The sequence below is a fragment of the Pteropus vampyrus genome, unplaced genomic scaffold, assembly GCF_000151845.1.
Source record: "Pteropus vampyrus isolate Shadow unplaced genomic scaffold, Pvam_2.0 Scaffold15, whole genome shotgun sequence".
NCBI lineage: Eukaryota > Metazoa > Chordata > Mammalia > Chiroptera > Pteropodidae > Pteropus > Pteropus vampyrus.
Window position 1 is genome coordinate 6,835,877 of NW_011888796.1, and position 14,599 is coordinate 6,850,475.

Sequence of the window (14,599 nt, forward strand, 5' to 3'; positions counted from 1 at the left end):
AAGGTTTGTCTCACTTTCCACTGCTCAAAACAGGCACTGAGTCCTTAATATTAAGAGAGTGACATTATCACAAGTCAGGTTTTACTCACCACAACCTGCTAGTAGAAGGAAATATATCCACTTGTCTGGGCTTGTATTAAGAAGACATTGGGAATAAAAAGGAACATTTTATGAGAAGAAATAATAGACTTGGATATTAACACTAAATGTCGTATTCAAAATGGCATTTTATAATGTGTTCGAGTAAAACACTGTAATAAGAGAAAAACCACAAGACTTAATATAAAGTCTAGCTTTATTTTTGAAAAGATTTTACAAGTCTGTCAGCCTCAAATATACACAGGTAAATTATTCATATCTTCCATCAGATGAGGCTTCCAGTTTCAATTCCTCTCGGGAAAATATAAGTAAAAAATAAATCTCTTTCCACAAATACTCACTATATTACTCTGCTTAGTTCTGAAATTTTCTCTTTATAAATCCTTTAACACAGCTGCTAGTGGTGGTGCTTTTGTTGTGCAGCTGCATACGACTATAATTTTACAAGTCTGCTTTACTTTTGCTAGTCTCTAGTTCGGCTCCAAGGTCCAAATCTTATAAAGGAGAAGCAAAGGTTAACTGGCCTGCCAGAAGAGCCCACTGAATGCATCCTGTAGTGCTCTGTGACAGGCCAGAGAAGAAGTATAGCCTCCAGCAAGGTCCTGTGGTGAGGCAGCTCTGACATGATTTAAATACCTAAAACAAAAAAAAATTGTAGCACTGATATAGAAAGCGTACATAAAAATTGATAACATTTTTAAAAGCAATAGTAAAGTAGATACAAATTTTAAAGAGGAATCTGATTTGAAATGTTCAGGCTTTATAAATGCATTATCACCTTTTAAAAGGAAAACACCAACTGTACATAGAATGCCTAAACTAGTTCTAAATTATAAAGCAAATTACTTTAAGATCACAAAACAGCTTTAAACGACGTTTCAAAAATAATACTTGCTACTAAAATGTTCAGTTTCCAGTTTTCAGAACTAATTTGTTTTGTTGGCTGTTGTTTGGACACTAAACTGCCACTCTCCTTCCTGACATACTATTAACGTACAACATCATAATATTATTGTATTACTAATATTTTTACATATTGAGTATTTTACAAATACTTCAATAATTGGAGGTGGGGAGAGAACATACTAGTTCCTTCAAAATTACTTTAATATTACTGAGCCTGAGTTCAAAATAAATGTTCCAATTAGTAAATACAGAAGAATCTTTAGAACTGATCATAAAAGGCAGCGTAAAAGACATTATTTTTCTTCAATCACATACACGTTATTTAACAAAACTTTCTACCTTGATAAAGGTAGACAAACAGGTCTAAAAAAATGGGACAATCCTAGCTAACGAGGGGCAACTTGTTAACAAGACTACCAGCATTGTTGGAAAACAAGTATTCCCAGCTTTGCTTTAATGCCTCGTTTAAGAAATCACATTGTTTCTTCAGGCCTCAGGAAGTAAAGGAGCTTCACTTGCCTTAGAATTACTGGTATGGCAAATGAATAAATCAGGTACCAGAACATTTTAATAACTTGGAAACTTTTCTACTCATTCATTCAAACTTCCTGTGTGTCAAAGTCCTGATGCATGAGCAACTTATTATTTCTAACATAATAACAAGTCTGTTTTTCATTTGTTTCCATGTTTAATAACCTTGTGTGATTAAAAAATATATGGCAATATAAGAGGCCAAGCAGAAAAGGTGGTCAAAGTAAGACACGGCATAAGCTCCTGGAATTAGCTATAATTTATTCACATTGCCACAAATCAAGGTGTTAACTCAATTCTTTGCTTCTCTGCCAAGGGTGAAAGGGCAACAATCTATAAACTCTTTTAATAGTATTTATAGCAGTAAAAATATTTGAGCATGCATCTCCAAAATTTGTATATTTATTTATAAATTATATATATAGTATTAATATATTATATATTTTATATAATACATAATTATATAATACATAATTATGTATATATATCACATACTAATATAAAATATGGAATAGAAATAAAGGATGAGATAAAAATACTTAAATATAAATTCTAAAAATTTCTCCCTATATCCCATCTTACATCCCCTGGTGGGTGTGATGCATCCCACTTTGGAGACTATTGTTATTAAATAGTCATTGTCAAACTCTTGATAGAACCTTAGGTCCCATAGGATTTAAACAGGAATTCACCACATCTAGTGCATGGCCATAAAGATATCTGTTTATTACCTCCCAGGACACAATAAAATGTCAAACTTAAGATTTTGATGCATGAGAAATGAGGTAAGTGTTAAATCACTTCAGAAAGTCTAAAAATCAACCTAGAACAGCATAAAATCACTGGGAACTCAATAACTGTCACACAAGTAATAAGGGAGTATATATTTTTACAAGTAGCTTGGTAATGCAATTTTTCATTCCTGATACAAGTTTCCAGCTAATTTTTAGCCACACTCTAGATACTGTTGTATCACCCTTCTTCCATTCCTCAGACCCTCAAAAAAAAAAAAAAAAACATAGTCTTAGCTCCAGTGGCTGTTCACTCATGGCAAAATTCAAGTACCACAGAGGAATGTCTGTCAGCTTTAAGAAACCAACCACCATAAATGAGAACTGGTTTTCATAGCTGTAATATAAACTACTATGCAACTAGCTGTTTTGATCCATCACATTTTGGTATAACTTGCTTCTGGGAAAGTTGAGTCATACCATCTCTGGCTCGGCAATTCAAGCATAAACCTGCAGTGTACGTACAGCTTTTTATGTGTTATCCTGAGAAACCTGAAACAGCTGTACTGCTGGCAGGAAAACACAGGGCCACCAGTAAAATACCCCAAACAGTTGCATCTTTTAATTTATGACTGTGCACTGTTTCTATAAAGAGTATATAAAACAGTTCAACTTTTTATAGGTAAAATGTAATAAACAGTCATACTCGTTGATGCCATAAATGTGTAAAAAAAGGTTTATTTAAAATGATTAATTAGTGTTTGAAAATAGTGTTTCTTGAACAGTCATAATCCAGAGCAATGAGCAAATATTTTTAGATTTGAGTTATTAATGCTAAGTTGCAGATTCTCACTGCCAAGCCCAAGTCAATTAAAATTTCTTTGCATAGCACTGAAGAAAACGCATTTCCTTTCTAGCAATCATTTATATTAAACATGTCTGTGAGAATGATTATTTAAAGATCTGGCTTTTTACATTGCTGTTTTTGATCTCTAGGGCTGCACAAAACAGTTACTGTTAAATATTTCAATCTATTTTCACCATGGCAACCTACATTAATTCCAATTAAAAAAATAAAACATAGTTCATTCTTGTTATTCAACTGTGGGCTTTTATTTTCTAGGTATCTTAACGTTCTTAAACACTTTAATTATTGTGGTACACCAAAATATTTAAAGGATCTGCCACACTGAAACCACACAATGAGAATTTTGTGTTTTGCCTACTTTTTCACATTAATCCACATCTGTGTTGTTTTAATTCTTTCATAACCGTTACAAGTACATCACTGAATAGGATTCCTGGGGTTTCTGGCAGAGGTCAGTATCATTTCATATACACCTTTATACAACAGAATGAGGAAGAAGTCTTAGCCAAATTTATTTCCAAAAGTCAAGCTCAGTTGGATTCTGGAGCCCAGAGGTAACTGCTCTGACTATTTAGCCAATCCCAGGGCAGTATTTCTGTTTTTCATGGGTTTATTTTAAATACCTGTAAATCTTATATGCAGAAACCAGAGCGGAAAAAAAGTTTGCTTATTTTGGTACCTATGCCTTATTTTTACTGAAAGCAGACTAAACTCAAAGATTTAAAAATCATACCTTTGATTATTTTCTTAATAAGGCTAAAAAAAAGTATATTTTCAAAAGCATGTCTAAAATAATCTCTATACAAAGAGCATCTTATGCCCTAATTTATACTCCATCTAAAGTTGCCTTCTTTTGCCATCACCCATCAAAATCCCTTTCAAACAGACTTTGGAGAAGAGGGAGGAAAGAAGGCAATGGATGGATCCTCAGAGGGGAGTATCAGAGGATTAAGCATTAGAAAACCAGACTTGAAGTTTTTTCCTGAACTTTGATTTCCTGCACTGTCATTTTCTTCTGTTACATTTAGCAGCTTTTGCTCCCAAAGAAGGTGATATAATTTACACTTAGCTTCAGAAAGACTTCATTTTCTCAGTTCTTTAACATAAGAGAGTTCCTCTGAGATTACGCTTTTACCATTTCCCTTGCTTTAAAAGCCCTATATTGACCATCTGGCTGAAGCCTTGGACTCAGCTCATTTTAGTGCTATTCAACAACACTGAGTTCTCAGCTAGGGGCACAGGGCAGGGGTCGTCATTTAAACCCAAGAGGCAGCACTCTTCCCCTCCAGTCATAACCTCCTGACGAAAACCCTTGAAACACTTTGGCTCCAGAGAATCAAAGAATCTTGGAATTTAAATTGAAATGAAAATGTGAAGTTCATATTAGTTTCCTCTACCTCAAATTACCAGGCCCTGTGGAGAGTTAAAAGAAAAAAATACCATAGAGTTAAAAAAAACTTGGACTGGTTTACACTAAGAAAGGGAGTGAACTCTAGAGACTAAGACTTTATTTTTACAAGGTGGCCCATTTTTTAAAGTCTGTATTTAAAGCCATCATGCATTAAACAGACGAGTTCCAAGTAGTTCTGCCTCCCAGCCTACAAAATTCAAATATAAGAGCCATTAAGAGAGATCAGCTGTCTGATCTCTGCTGTCAAGACCAAGAGCTCTTATAAGAAATTCAGCCAAAGCTATAAAAGATTTACATTAACAACCCGAAGAATATCTCAATGAGATTTAAAAACAATCATAGCAATAGTGTGCTCAGATAATTACCACTAAAGAGCAGAAACATTCTGAAAACTGAAGTTAGTGCTTAGGTATCCTAACCTAATCATGATGTCAGAATAATAGACAAATTATTTACAGAGGGAAACTGATGATCAATATATTCTAAGATAAATGGGGAAAGCACTACAAGTCAAAACTGTCCATAATTCTGAAGGCAGTTTGGTTATAAAAACACATGGCTTCATGCACAAATATAACAAATTTCCACAAATTGTCACGATGTTACTCTTTGCTTTATTATCTAGCCAGCAAGTGAGAACACAATTAGAATAAACTCATTATTAAAGCTGATTTCAGATTTATAGTAATACACTTGGAAATCAAGTAACCAATTATTCCATACATTTAAACCATCCAAACACCAAAGCTCAGATTTGGAAATTAAAAGCCACATGTTGCCTAAGTGTACCACTAAAATACAAATTGCTCAAGTGAGCCTTTTTGAATTATAACTGAAGTAAACTGTGAAATTTACTGCTATCAAAGAACATACTAGGTCTTTTAGGACAGTATAGCTATTACTGAAAGTTAACGTAACTACACAGTGAAAGGAATGCGTCCTTGATCTGAATGTGAACTATCCAACACATAGAAGATATAGCTGTAACATATTCTATGAACAATTGGCAGCTGGTGGTTCTGAATATCTCAACTGATAGATCTCTAAGAATAGATTCCATCTATATAATATAGACAAATTCAGGAATATCTCCGGAATCAGGTGCTATGAGATAAATTTGAAAAGAGCCGTGAAAACAGTAGCCAATAGATCAAATTATTTTTGAAAAATTTTAGATATATTCCTCAACACCAAAAGATGTTTATCTCAGCAATAATTATTATAATATGCTTGACTAATTTCAGTATTGTTCTTATATGTTTAGATTAAGCCAAAAAAATGGTATAAATGTTACTTATTGATTCCTAAAACACTGATACTCATTCCTATGAATTTATTCAAGATAATAACCAGGGGAGAGTGGAAGGCAGAGTTTCATGAAAAATCTAAAAATAACAAGTCATATCAAAGTCATAAAAACAACCAATCATATGTATATTTTGTATATCCCAATGAGGGACAAGTGCCACTTCTGTGGTGGAAATACAATAGCTATTATAAAAATAAATATCCTAGTTTCTGAATTTCTTAAATAAAGTTCCTAAAAATTCTAGTGCCTGATTCTGGTTTGTCTAATATAATTTTTTTTTACAATAAATTCCATGCTAACAATAGACATGTGCCATAAGTTTCATCGCATCTTTATAAAGGCAGAATGAGTTATTTTTCCCCAAGGGTGGGCCAGGCAAAATGCCGAAATTTACATGTATGCAGCTCACTCATTCTTAAAAATATATATATTTAAAAGATCAGTGAGTGCTGATTATCTGCCAGGTATTGAAGCAACCCTGAGAATAAAATTGAGCAAAGATTCCATGGACCTTATAATTCAGCAGGAAAAGTTAAAAAGATGTTAAATAATGAATATTATGAGTGAGAAAGTCAGTGCTCTATGAGTGTGGATAAAAAAGGAAGCCAATAAGAACAAGTTCAGAAAAGGTCTCCCTGAGGAAATGACAGTTAAGTTGAGCCCCAAAGGATGAAGAACAGCAAGAGGAACAGAGCAAAGATTCAGCAGAGAGAAGAGCATATATGAAGTGGCAAGAAGCCATGGCACATATTGAAAAATAGGGAAAATGTGGCTCCAGCCCAGGATGAGGCTAGAAATATAGGCAGAAAGTATCCAAAGGTCTTACAGGAAACGTTAAGAACTGTGAAATTTATTCATAGGGCAATGGACAGCCACTGAAAAGTTACTGTTAGGAAACTGATAATTTAAATAAGTTACTTTGGCTGCACCATGAATTAGAGAAAAGCAGGAAATGATGAGAGAGAGACTCCTTATGAAAATGTTTCTCTATTCCATGCTTGAGACAATGGTGCCTAGGTTAGGGTGGTGGTAGTAGAAATAAAAGTCTGGTTCAAGAGATATTTAAGGACCAATTGAATGAGTGGATATAGGGGCAGGGGAACAAAATGAGAAACTAGTGTCAAAGGCAACTTCCAGTTTTCAGTCAAGTGGAACAGGGAAGATGCCCTCAAAGAGATAATGGAAAAGGAGCAAACTGGGGTGGGACAGAAGAGAAGGGAAAGATCATGAGTTTAATTTTGGACTTTAATCTTAAGTGATTATAGAAGAGGCACATTGTGAAGATGTAGAGCAACAGCTAGATATATGGGACAAGTGCTAGGAAGGAAATTATAAAAATAAGATAACAATTTGGGAGTTATCAGTATTTAGATGATATTTAAAAACATAAAAGTAGATGCTAATACTTAGGGAGAAGGGATAGAATGAGAAGAGAGAAGGGCCTAAGGCAGTGGTCTAGAGAACTACAATATATAATGGTATGATAAAAGAAGCTGTGGTGGTTAATTTTGTTTGTCAACAGAAAATTACCTTTGAATGGGCCTTTTAGGTTGTTACCTTATCTGGCTAATCATGATTTCTTTGTATCTGTGAGGGTGTTTCTGGAAGAGATTAGCACTTGAATTGGTGCACTGAGAAAAGTAAATGCTCCTCCTCTATGTGGTTGGTATTATCCAATCTGTTGAAGGCCTAAGAATAACAAAAAAGTTGGAGGAAGGCTGAATTCACTCTGGCTGGCTGTTTCAGCTAGAACGTCAACCCTCTCCTGCCTTGATGCTCCAAACTGGTATCTAGACTTGGACTGGAATCTACACCATTGGTTCTCTCTCAGGCCTCCAAACTATACCACTGCTTTCCTGGGTCTCCAGCTAGCAAACAGCAGATGGTGGGACTTTTCAGCCTCCAGAATCACATGAGGTTATCACATACCTTGTAATAAATATCTATTTGTAATCTCTCTTTCTCTCTGCCTCTCTTTCTTCTCTCTTCTCTCACTCTCCCTCTTTCCCTCCTCTCCTTCCCTTTCCCATTGGTTGTTTCTCTGGACAACCTTGACAAATACAGAAGTTAAGGTATTTTGAAGAGAAAGGTATGTTCAGGTTTTACCACATGCTGCCATTCCCAGCTAATACCTCATACACTTCCTTCCCCTGAACTTATAAAGGAGGTGGAAGCAAGAGAGGTGTAAGCTACTTGGAAAGGAGTTAGAACCTGCTACTTGTGCTTGACCCCTTCTTGTAATTTTAGGGAGATAATAAGAGCAGAGACAGAGACAGCAATCCTATTAGATTTTGCCATCTAGGGGCTCCAAGGGGTCTATCTGTGGTATTTCCAGCAGTAGTGTTTCCTATGGAAAAGGAACAAAAGCTACAACCCAAATTTCCATTGACAGGAGAATGGACAAAACAAAGGAGCTACAGCTACATACTTGTATCAACATTGTCAAATCTCACAAACGATGCTGAGTTTAAAAAAAAAAAATTGCAGAAAATATGTAAAGCATGTTCCACTAAACATGGACTAAATAGATATGACCAACCTGTAAAGCGAGGAAACGATAATCACCTGATGTGAAGTGGGACCTCAGCGAGGGAAAAAGGAATGTATAGCATTTGTTATGCTCCATCTCCTAAATTAATGAATGGAATTCAAAATACAGGATTTGAAGAAGTAGAGGAATAGAAGCAACGAGAATGGAAACAACTCTGCAACTGTTTTATTAGTATTCTCTGTAAAATATGTACACTGTATACTTTTTATGTATGAGAGATTTTATTAATAAAAAAGTAGTGTACAAAGCATAGTCGCAACCACAGCTGCCATTAATCTAGTCACTAATCTTCATGGAAACACTGCATTTAACCATTCTTAGTTGGCCTTGGTTTCAACAAATATTACTACTTATAGCTACTTTGATCCCATTAGCAAGCCTAAGTGTCAGTAGTTAAAAAGCTTATCTACCAAAGCAACAAAAACAAAGTGGCAAATGAAACCAGTTAAGTGGTCAATGAGACCTCAGCCAAAACCCTGATAATCTGGAATTCTTCCCCATGATAGTGCTACAAATTTCTATTTCTTTATTAAAATTAAAACAGACTGAGTTCTCTGTAGCTAATATTAAGGTAACAATCTAAATAAAGAAACCAAATTCCTCTCCCTGTCCAGTGTTAGTTAGGCACCCTCCAAAGTTTGCAGAAGGAAAATTTTCCACATGGGTGTGGTTTTCTGCTGACAGCAGACTCTCTAAATTAAATACAAATCACTTCAGTCTTCTCCTCTGTACCATTCACCCCCGCCTCCCAACCCCGTATCGCATAAACAAATGAAGACATCATAGTTTAATAGAAAGAACAAAGATTTTGGAAATAGATACATTTGAGTTTGAATCCCTCCTTGGACAATAACTAACATTCTGATCTTTTACTTTTCAAGCCCTAGTTTCTTTATTTGTAAAAGGGAGACAATAATACCTCATAGTATTTTTTAGAAGATTGAACAAGAAAAGGTATGTAATGCATCTGGCACAGAACATCCTTGTCCACCCTACATATTCTCTTTGATACTATTAACACAAAGTATGCTTTCATAATGAATAGGCCTTTCATAGCCCAAATGAAATGCTTTACCTTCTGCTAATTAGAATGTACCTCTCCTTTCCCAACTCTGTGAGCTTCCTGTCATTCCCACATCTATTCCATCAATAACAATGTTGCTTTTTTCCTTCCCTTTTTCACTGTATGCCAATTATGAAGATCCAAGTGCAGGTTTTTTCTTTTTAATTAGACAAAAGATAATCTTTTATTACAGGATAATAGAGTAACCCAAGGATATCAATACCTACATATTAAAAAATGAAAGGGAAAATTTACATGTATATATTTACATATATAATACATTTTATGTATATACCAATAGATATGTACAGATTATTTCACTATGCATACAGTAAATTTTATTTCAAAACTTAAATTGCTATATTATTTCCACTCTCATTGTGTGCTATATTATTTCCACTCTCATTCACTATGTTTCCTTCCTCTTATTCCTCTTATCCAGTGTTTTATTCCTATCACCATTAAATGGTCATTTCTCTGTCCTCATCCTTCTCAACATCTTCCTCCACCTCTGGAAATCTGAAGACAGTCCCCTGCTGTGAAATGCTCTTAGTGCCTCTGGCTTCCATAACAATGCTATAATTTGGGCCACACTTCTACACTTTGACAAATGATTCCTCAAATTTCTTTTTCCATCTGCTTCCCAATTACTCGTTTTCTTATTGCCTTGCCTCCTCTTCTAGTCTTGACAATATCTCTGAAATGTATGACTTCATTTATCATCTCTGTTCTACTAAACCCTACAATTCTAACTTTTACTCTTTTTCTCTTCTTTCCTAATTATAGCATTTATCTGCTTGGATGTCCCTTTGCATTTGGGTAACCCACTGGCACTGCAAATTTAATATTTTCATAACTGAATTCATCTTCATTTACAAACCTATCTCTCTCTCAGCATATCTTAATTTCTCTTAACAGTTTCAACATATTCCTAGGGCCATCTTAGAATCCTCTTTCTCCTGCATACCAGTAAGAAATCTACATCACCATCTCTATACAAACATCTAATTTATCTTTCACATCATCTTCCTTGCCACTACTGTTGCCTCATTTCAGCTCTTTATTATCTCTTTCGTGGACTACTGTTAACTGTCTCTTAATGGATCTCCCTATGTATAGTATGTTCTCTCCATTCCAACCTAGTCATGGTTACTAAATTAATCTTCTTAGAGAAAGCTCTGCATCGCTCTCATACTAACATCTATCGGCTCCTTGCTATATGTAGAATAAAGTCCAAATCCCTTAGCCTACCATTCAATGCCTACAGAACTTGATTCCAACCCATCTTTCCAAACATATTTCCCATTAATCACCTCCATGTACACGGAACTCAGGCCAAAGTCAACCATGAGATTTTCAGATATTCCCTATGAAAGCCTCATAATCACTCCATATCTTTGCTCAGGATGTTTCATTATCTTGGAATGCCCTCACCATAGCCTGTCTTCCAAAGCTATGATTCAAATGTCAACCCCTCAATTCTGTGTTACATATACTACAACAAACAAAAATAATAAAATAAACAACTAAGCTTAAAAGCAAGAAAAGAAAACTCTCGAGTGCCAGAAATTATACAGGAACTCAAAATCAGAGCATGAGCAGAGGCTAAAGTTCAGAAAGGTACCAGGTATCAGTGATTCAACACCAATATAAAGACAGCAGACACGCTTCAGTCCCGTCAGAGGTAGGAACAGGGCCTGGCTCCCTGTATATTAACCTGGATCTACAAAATGCTGTCCCATTTGTAAAATAAGTAGAAAAATGCTGCTCAATAAATAGCCTAGGGACAGTGACTAGAAAGTCTACAGTCATGGATAGAAAAGAAATCAAACATAAGAAATCACAATACCTAAGGCTGTTCCATGCCCAACAAATTAAGAATAACAATTCGTCTGGGTTCGGCAAAGTGAACAGGAGTTTGGAAGAAGCACACATGTATCTCTGTGTCAATAAGCCTTCATAATCCAAGGCTCATGGGAAAACGACTCCCACTAAAAGTTCATAGTTAAAAAAAATGAAGCAAGTCTCATTTATAAAAGAGTCAAAAGATACAACCAGTGGCAGGGCAACACATCCAACCCATAGAAGAGAGACTGAAAAGAAATATCAAAAGAAGAATACAGTTGACCTTTGAACAACGTGGATTTGAAATGCACAGGTCCACTTATATGTAGATCTTTTTCAATAAATATATAGTTGGCCCTCCTATCCCTAGGTTTTGTATCCACAGATTCAACCAGCTGATGACAGGAATTCTTGGATGCAGAGAGCCGAATGTATATATTGTTCTACACCATTTTATATAAGGGACTTGAGCATCCACAGATTTTGGAATCTGCAGCGGGGGGCACGGGGAGGGAAGGGTTCTGGAACCAATCCCTCATGGGTATTGAAGGACTGGAGTTAAGTTTTGGGGGAGTCAAAAGTTGTACATGGATTTTTGACTGCACAAGGGTTGGCAACCCTTAACCCCCACGTTGTTCAAACGTCAAGTGTATTGCATGTTAAATGAGTTGATGAAATAGATGCCATAAAGCAAGAAAAAGACAACATGAAAAGAACAGGCATTTTCTTTAAACACATACACACACACACACACACAAACACAATAGCAACTCTGGGAATAAAAATCTCAGTGGACAGGCTGAGCAGTTGATTATCCGCAGATGGAAAGAAAATTAGTGAACTGGACAGTATACATGAGGAAAAACATGAAGAATTTAGCAGAGCTAAAAATATGAAAAATGTGAAAGATCCACTAAGAGAGATATTTCAGCAAGAAGGAAATTAAACCCCAATGGAAAGGACAGGACACAAGGAGCAAAGATGAACCCAAAATACCACCATCATCACCACCATACACTGGTAACAAAAATGGTAAAGAAAACAGAACAGAGAGGTCTAAGGTTGAGTATTCTGTGGCCTTTGTTTTATTCAGAAGGAGGAGAGATGTTACCTTTAGACTTTTGAAAATAACATTTGTTAACTCTGAGTGGCAGAATTATAATATTTCTTTATGACATTACTCTCTGTGCTTCTCTATGTTTAAAATATTTAACAATATTTTAGAAGCCACCTCCTTTGAACAGCCCAAGAAGAATTCTTTCCGCCCCTGAATTTGCATAGTATTTATCTCTACCTGTCTTATAAGTACCATGGCTATTTATGTTATACATTCCATGTTAGATAAGTTTCTTGATAGCAAGATAAATATCTCGCTAAACAGCCACCACTTTGTAAAAAATCATCCTAACTTGGTAAGCAGAGAGTCTAGAATTTTAAAATTAAATCAAGCTTCTGATTAAAATACAGATTTAAAAAATGGCCATGATAATAGATGGCAAATAAAAATACAGAGGATGTAAAGAATTATCACCACAAATTATGAAGCTATGGAGGGAAATGGCAGAGGACTAAATGGAACACAGGTTGTATATCAGCCACTAAAGAGGATGGGAATATTTTTTGGAAATGAGAAGATGCCTATAATAATGACAGAGAGATGGGGTATAATTTATAGTGTAAAATGACTATTTAAAATAAAAACATTGGTATTTCCTTTAATCGAAATATTTAAAATCACTTTGAGATTTTACCATCCTGTCTTATAACCTGAACTCTCAGTGTGTTAACCTGTTTTATACCCAAAGATATATACTACAATGGAATATAGTTGAATGCAAACAAAAACAAGAAATTCAAACAGAACTAGACACACCCAAAGCTAGATATTTTGTAAGATATTTATTTTTCCATTCAAAGCACCTTCTCAAAAGCTCTATTTCATACACTGGAATCTGAATCATGTCAATAACTTAGATAAATCTCTAAAGCAAACAATAACAAGCAAAGACAAAGTCAAGTGGATAAAATAACTGATGTTTTCTCTTAATTATAGAAAATTCTATTTTCCAGCAAGTAGAAACAGGTTCATAAAATATCTACTCAAGGAACCAAGGACTATAAGTAATAAAATTTGAAAAAGCTCCAAGAGTTCTGGCTTAATGCATAACAATTTTAAGTTTTTAAAAAGCATTTTTAATACTTAAGCCCACAGAAAACTTGTACACTCTTCCAAAAGCAAAACCACAGCATCACTTTGGGGGGAAAAAATCTATGCCCATTATCATAAGTAATGTGCTAATGCAATCAATTTTATCAAAATGAAGCTTTTCTGGAATAGAATGCTTTAATAAACTAGCCAGTTAGTTGGTTAAATACCATTTGAACCAAAAATTTCATGTGTAAAGAAAATATTTTCATCTTATTTAAAAAATTATAACATTATTTTCAGTATTCTGTTTTGCTTCCAGACTACATTTTTGTCAATGCCTTATGACTCTGCACATGCTGGTACACTATTTTAAATAAAAACACATTCCAATCAGTTATATATAACTTGTTTTGAAAATCATAAGTTTTAAACATTTAATTTTACAGAACCTGCTTCAATACATTATAAAAATTCTTTACAGCTAAATACTTAGATTTCTTATTTCATTACTTTAAAAGGATCAAAGAAAAAAAGCTCTTATGTTTTCTTGAATTCTACCTTTTGGGAGAAAAATTATTTTCACCCATCATACCAACTTCATAAAATAAGCCACTAAATTTTCTTATAGATCATGTGTTGGGGTAGACCTGCCACAATGAGTCAACAAGAAACAAAAAAGGAAGAAAAAAATCCAAACTAAGACTATTTTTATATATTTTGTTCCTATTTGGCCTCCATTTGTAAAAACTAATGTTTCATAGAACGAAAAAAGGGATTTTGTTTGAAATGACTTAATAAAAACACCATGGGGATAAAATCTCCTCCTTTAAAGATACACTTCAGATTAATCCTAGATGTGGTTACTAAAAATAAATTCTTAATGTTTTATAACATAAATGAGAAAAATAGCGGGTAGAGATAGTATACACAGTCCAATAAGGGAAGTAACAGAGAATCCTAAAATTAAAAGGAAACTGTAGAAATCATCTTATCCCACTGCATCATAAACAGATAAAGCAGCTGATATCCAGATAGGTTAAAATTTTTTATTTTCTTGGAAAGAAATGAACATCTCTTGAACACTTACTATGTACCAGTATTGTGCTAGGTTCTAGATGAGAAGATAGTTCCTGTTC

General features: G+C 34.6%; 1 protein-coding gene across 1 annotated transcript in view; it reads right to left on the reverse strand.

The window, feature by feature from the left end:
- Nucleotides 1-277: 277 nt before the first annotated feature.
- MNAT1 (MNAT1, CDK activating kinase assembly factor) overlaps nt 278-14,599 on the reverse strand; it is a 162,970-nt gene continuing 148,648 nt past the window's right edge. The window contains exon 8 of the mRNA XM_011384730.2: nt 278-735. Coding sequence (XP_011383032.1) covers nt 615-735 — 121 coding nt within the window. The 3' untranslated portion in view covers nt 278-614. The remainder of the gene's footprint in view (nt 736-14,599) is intronic.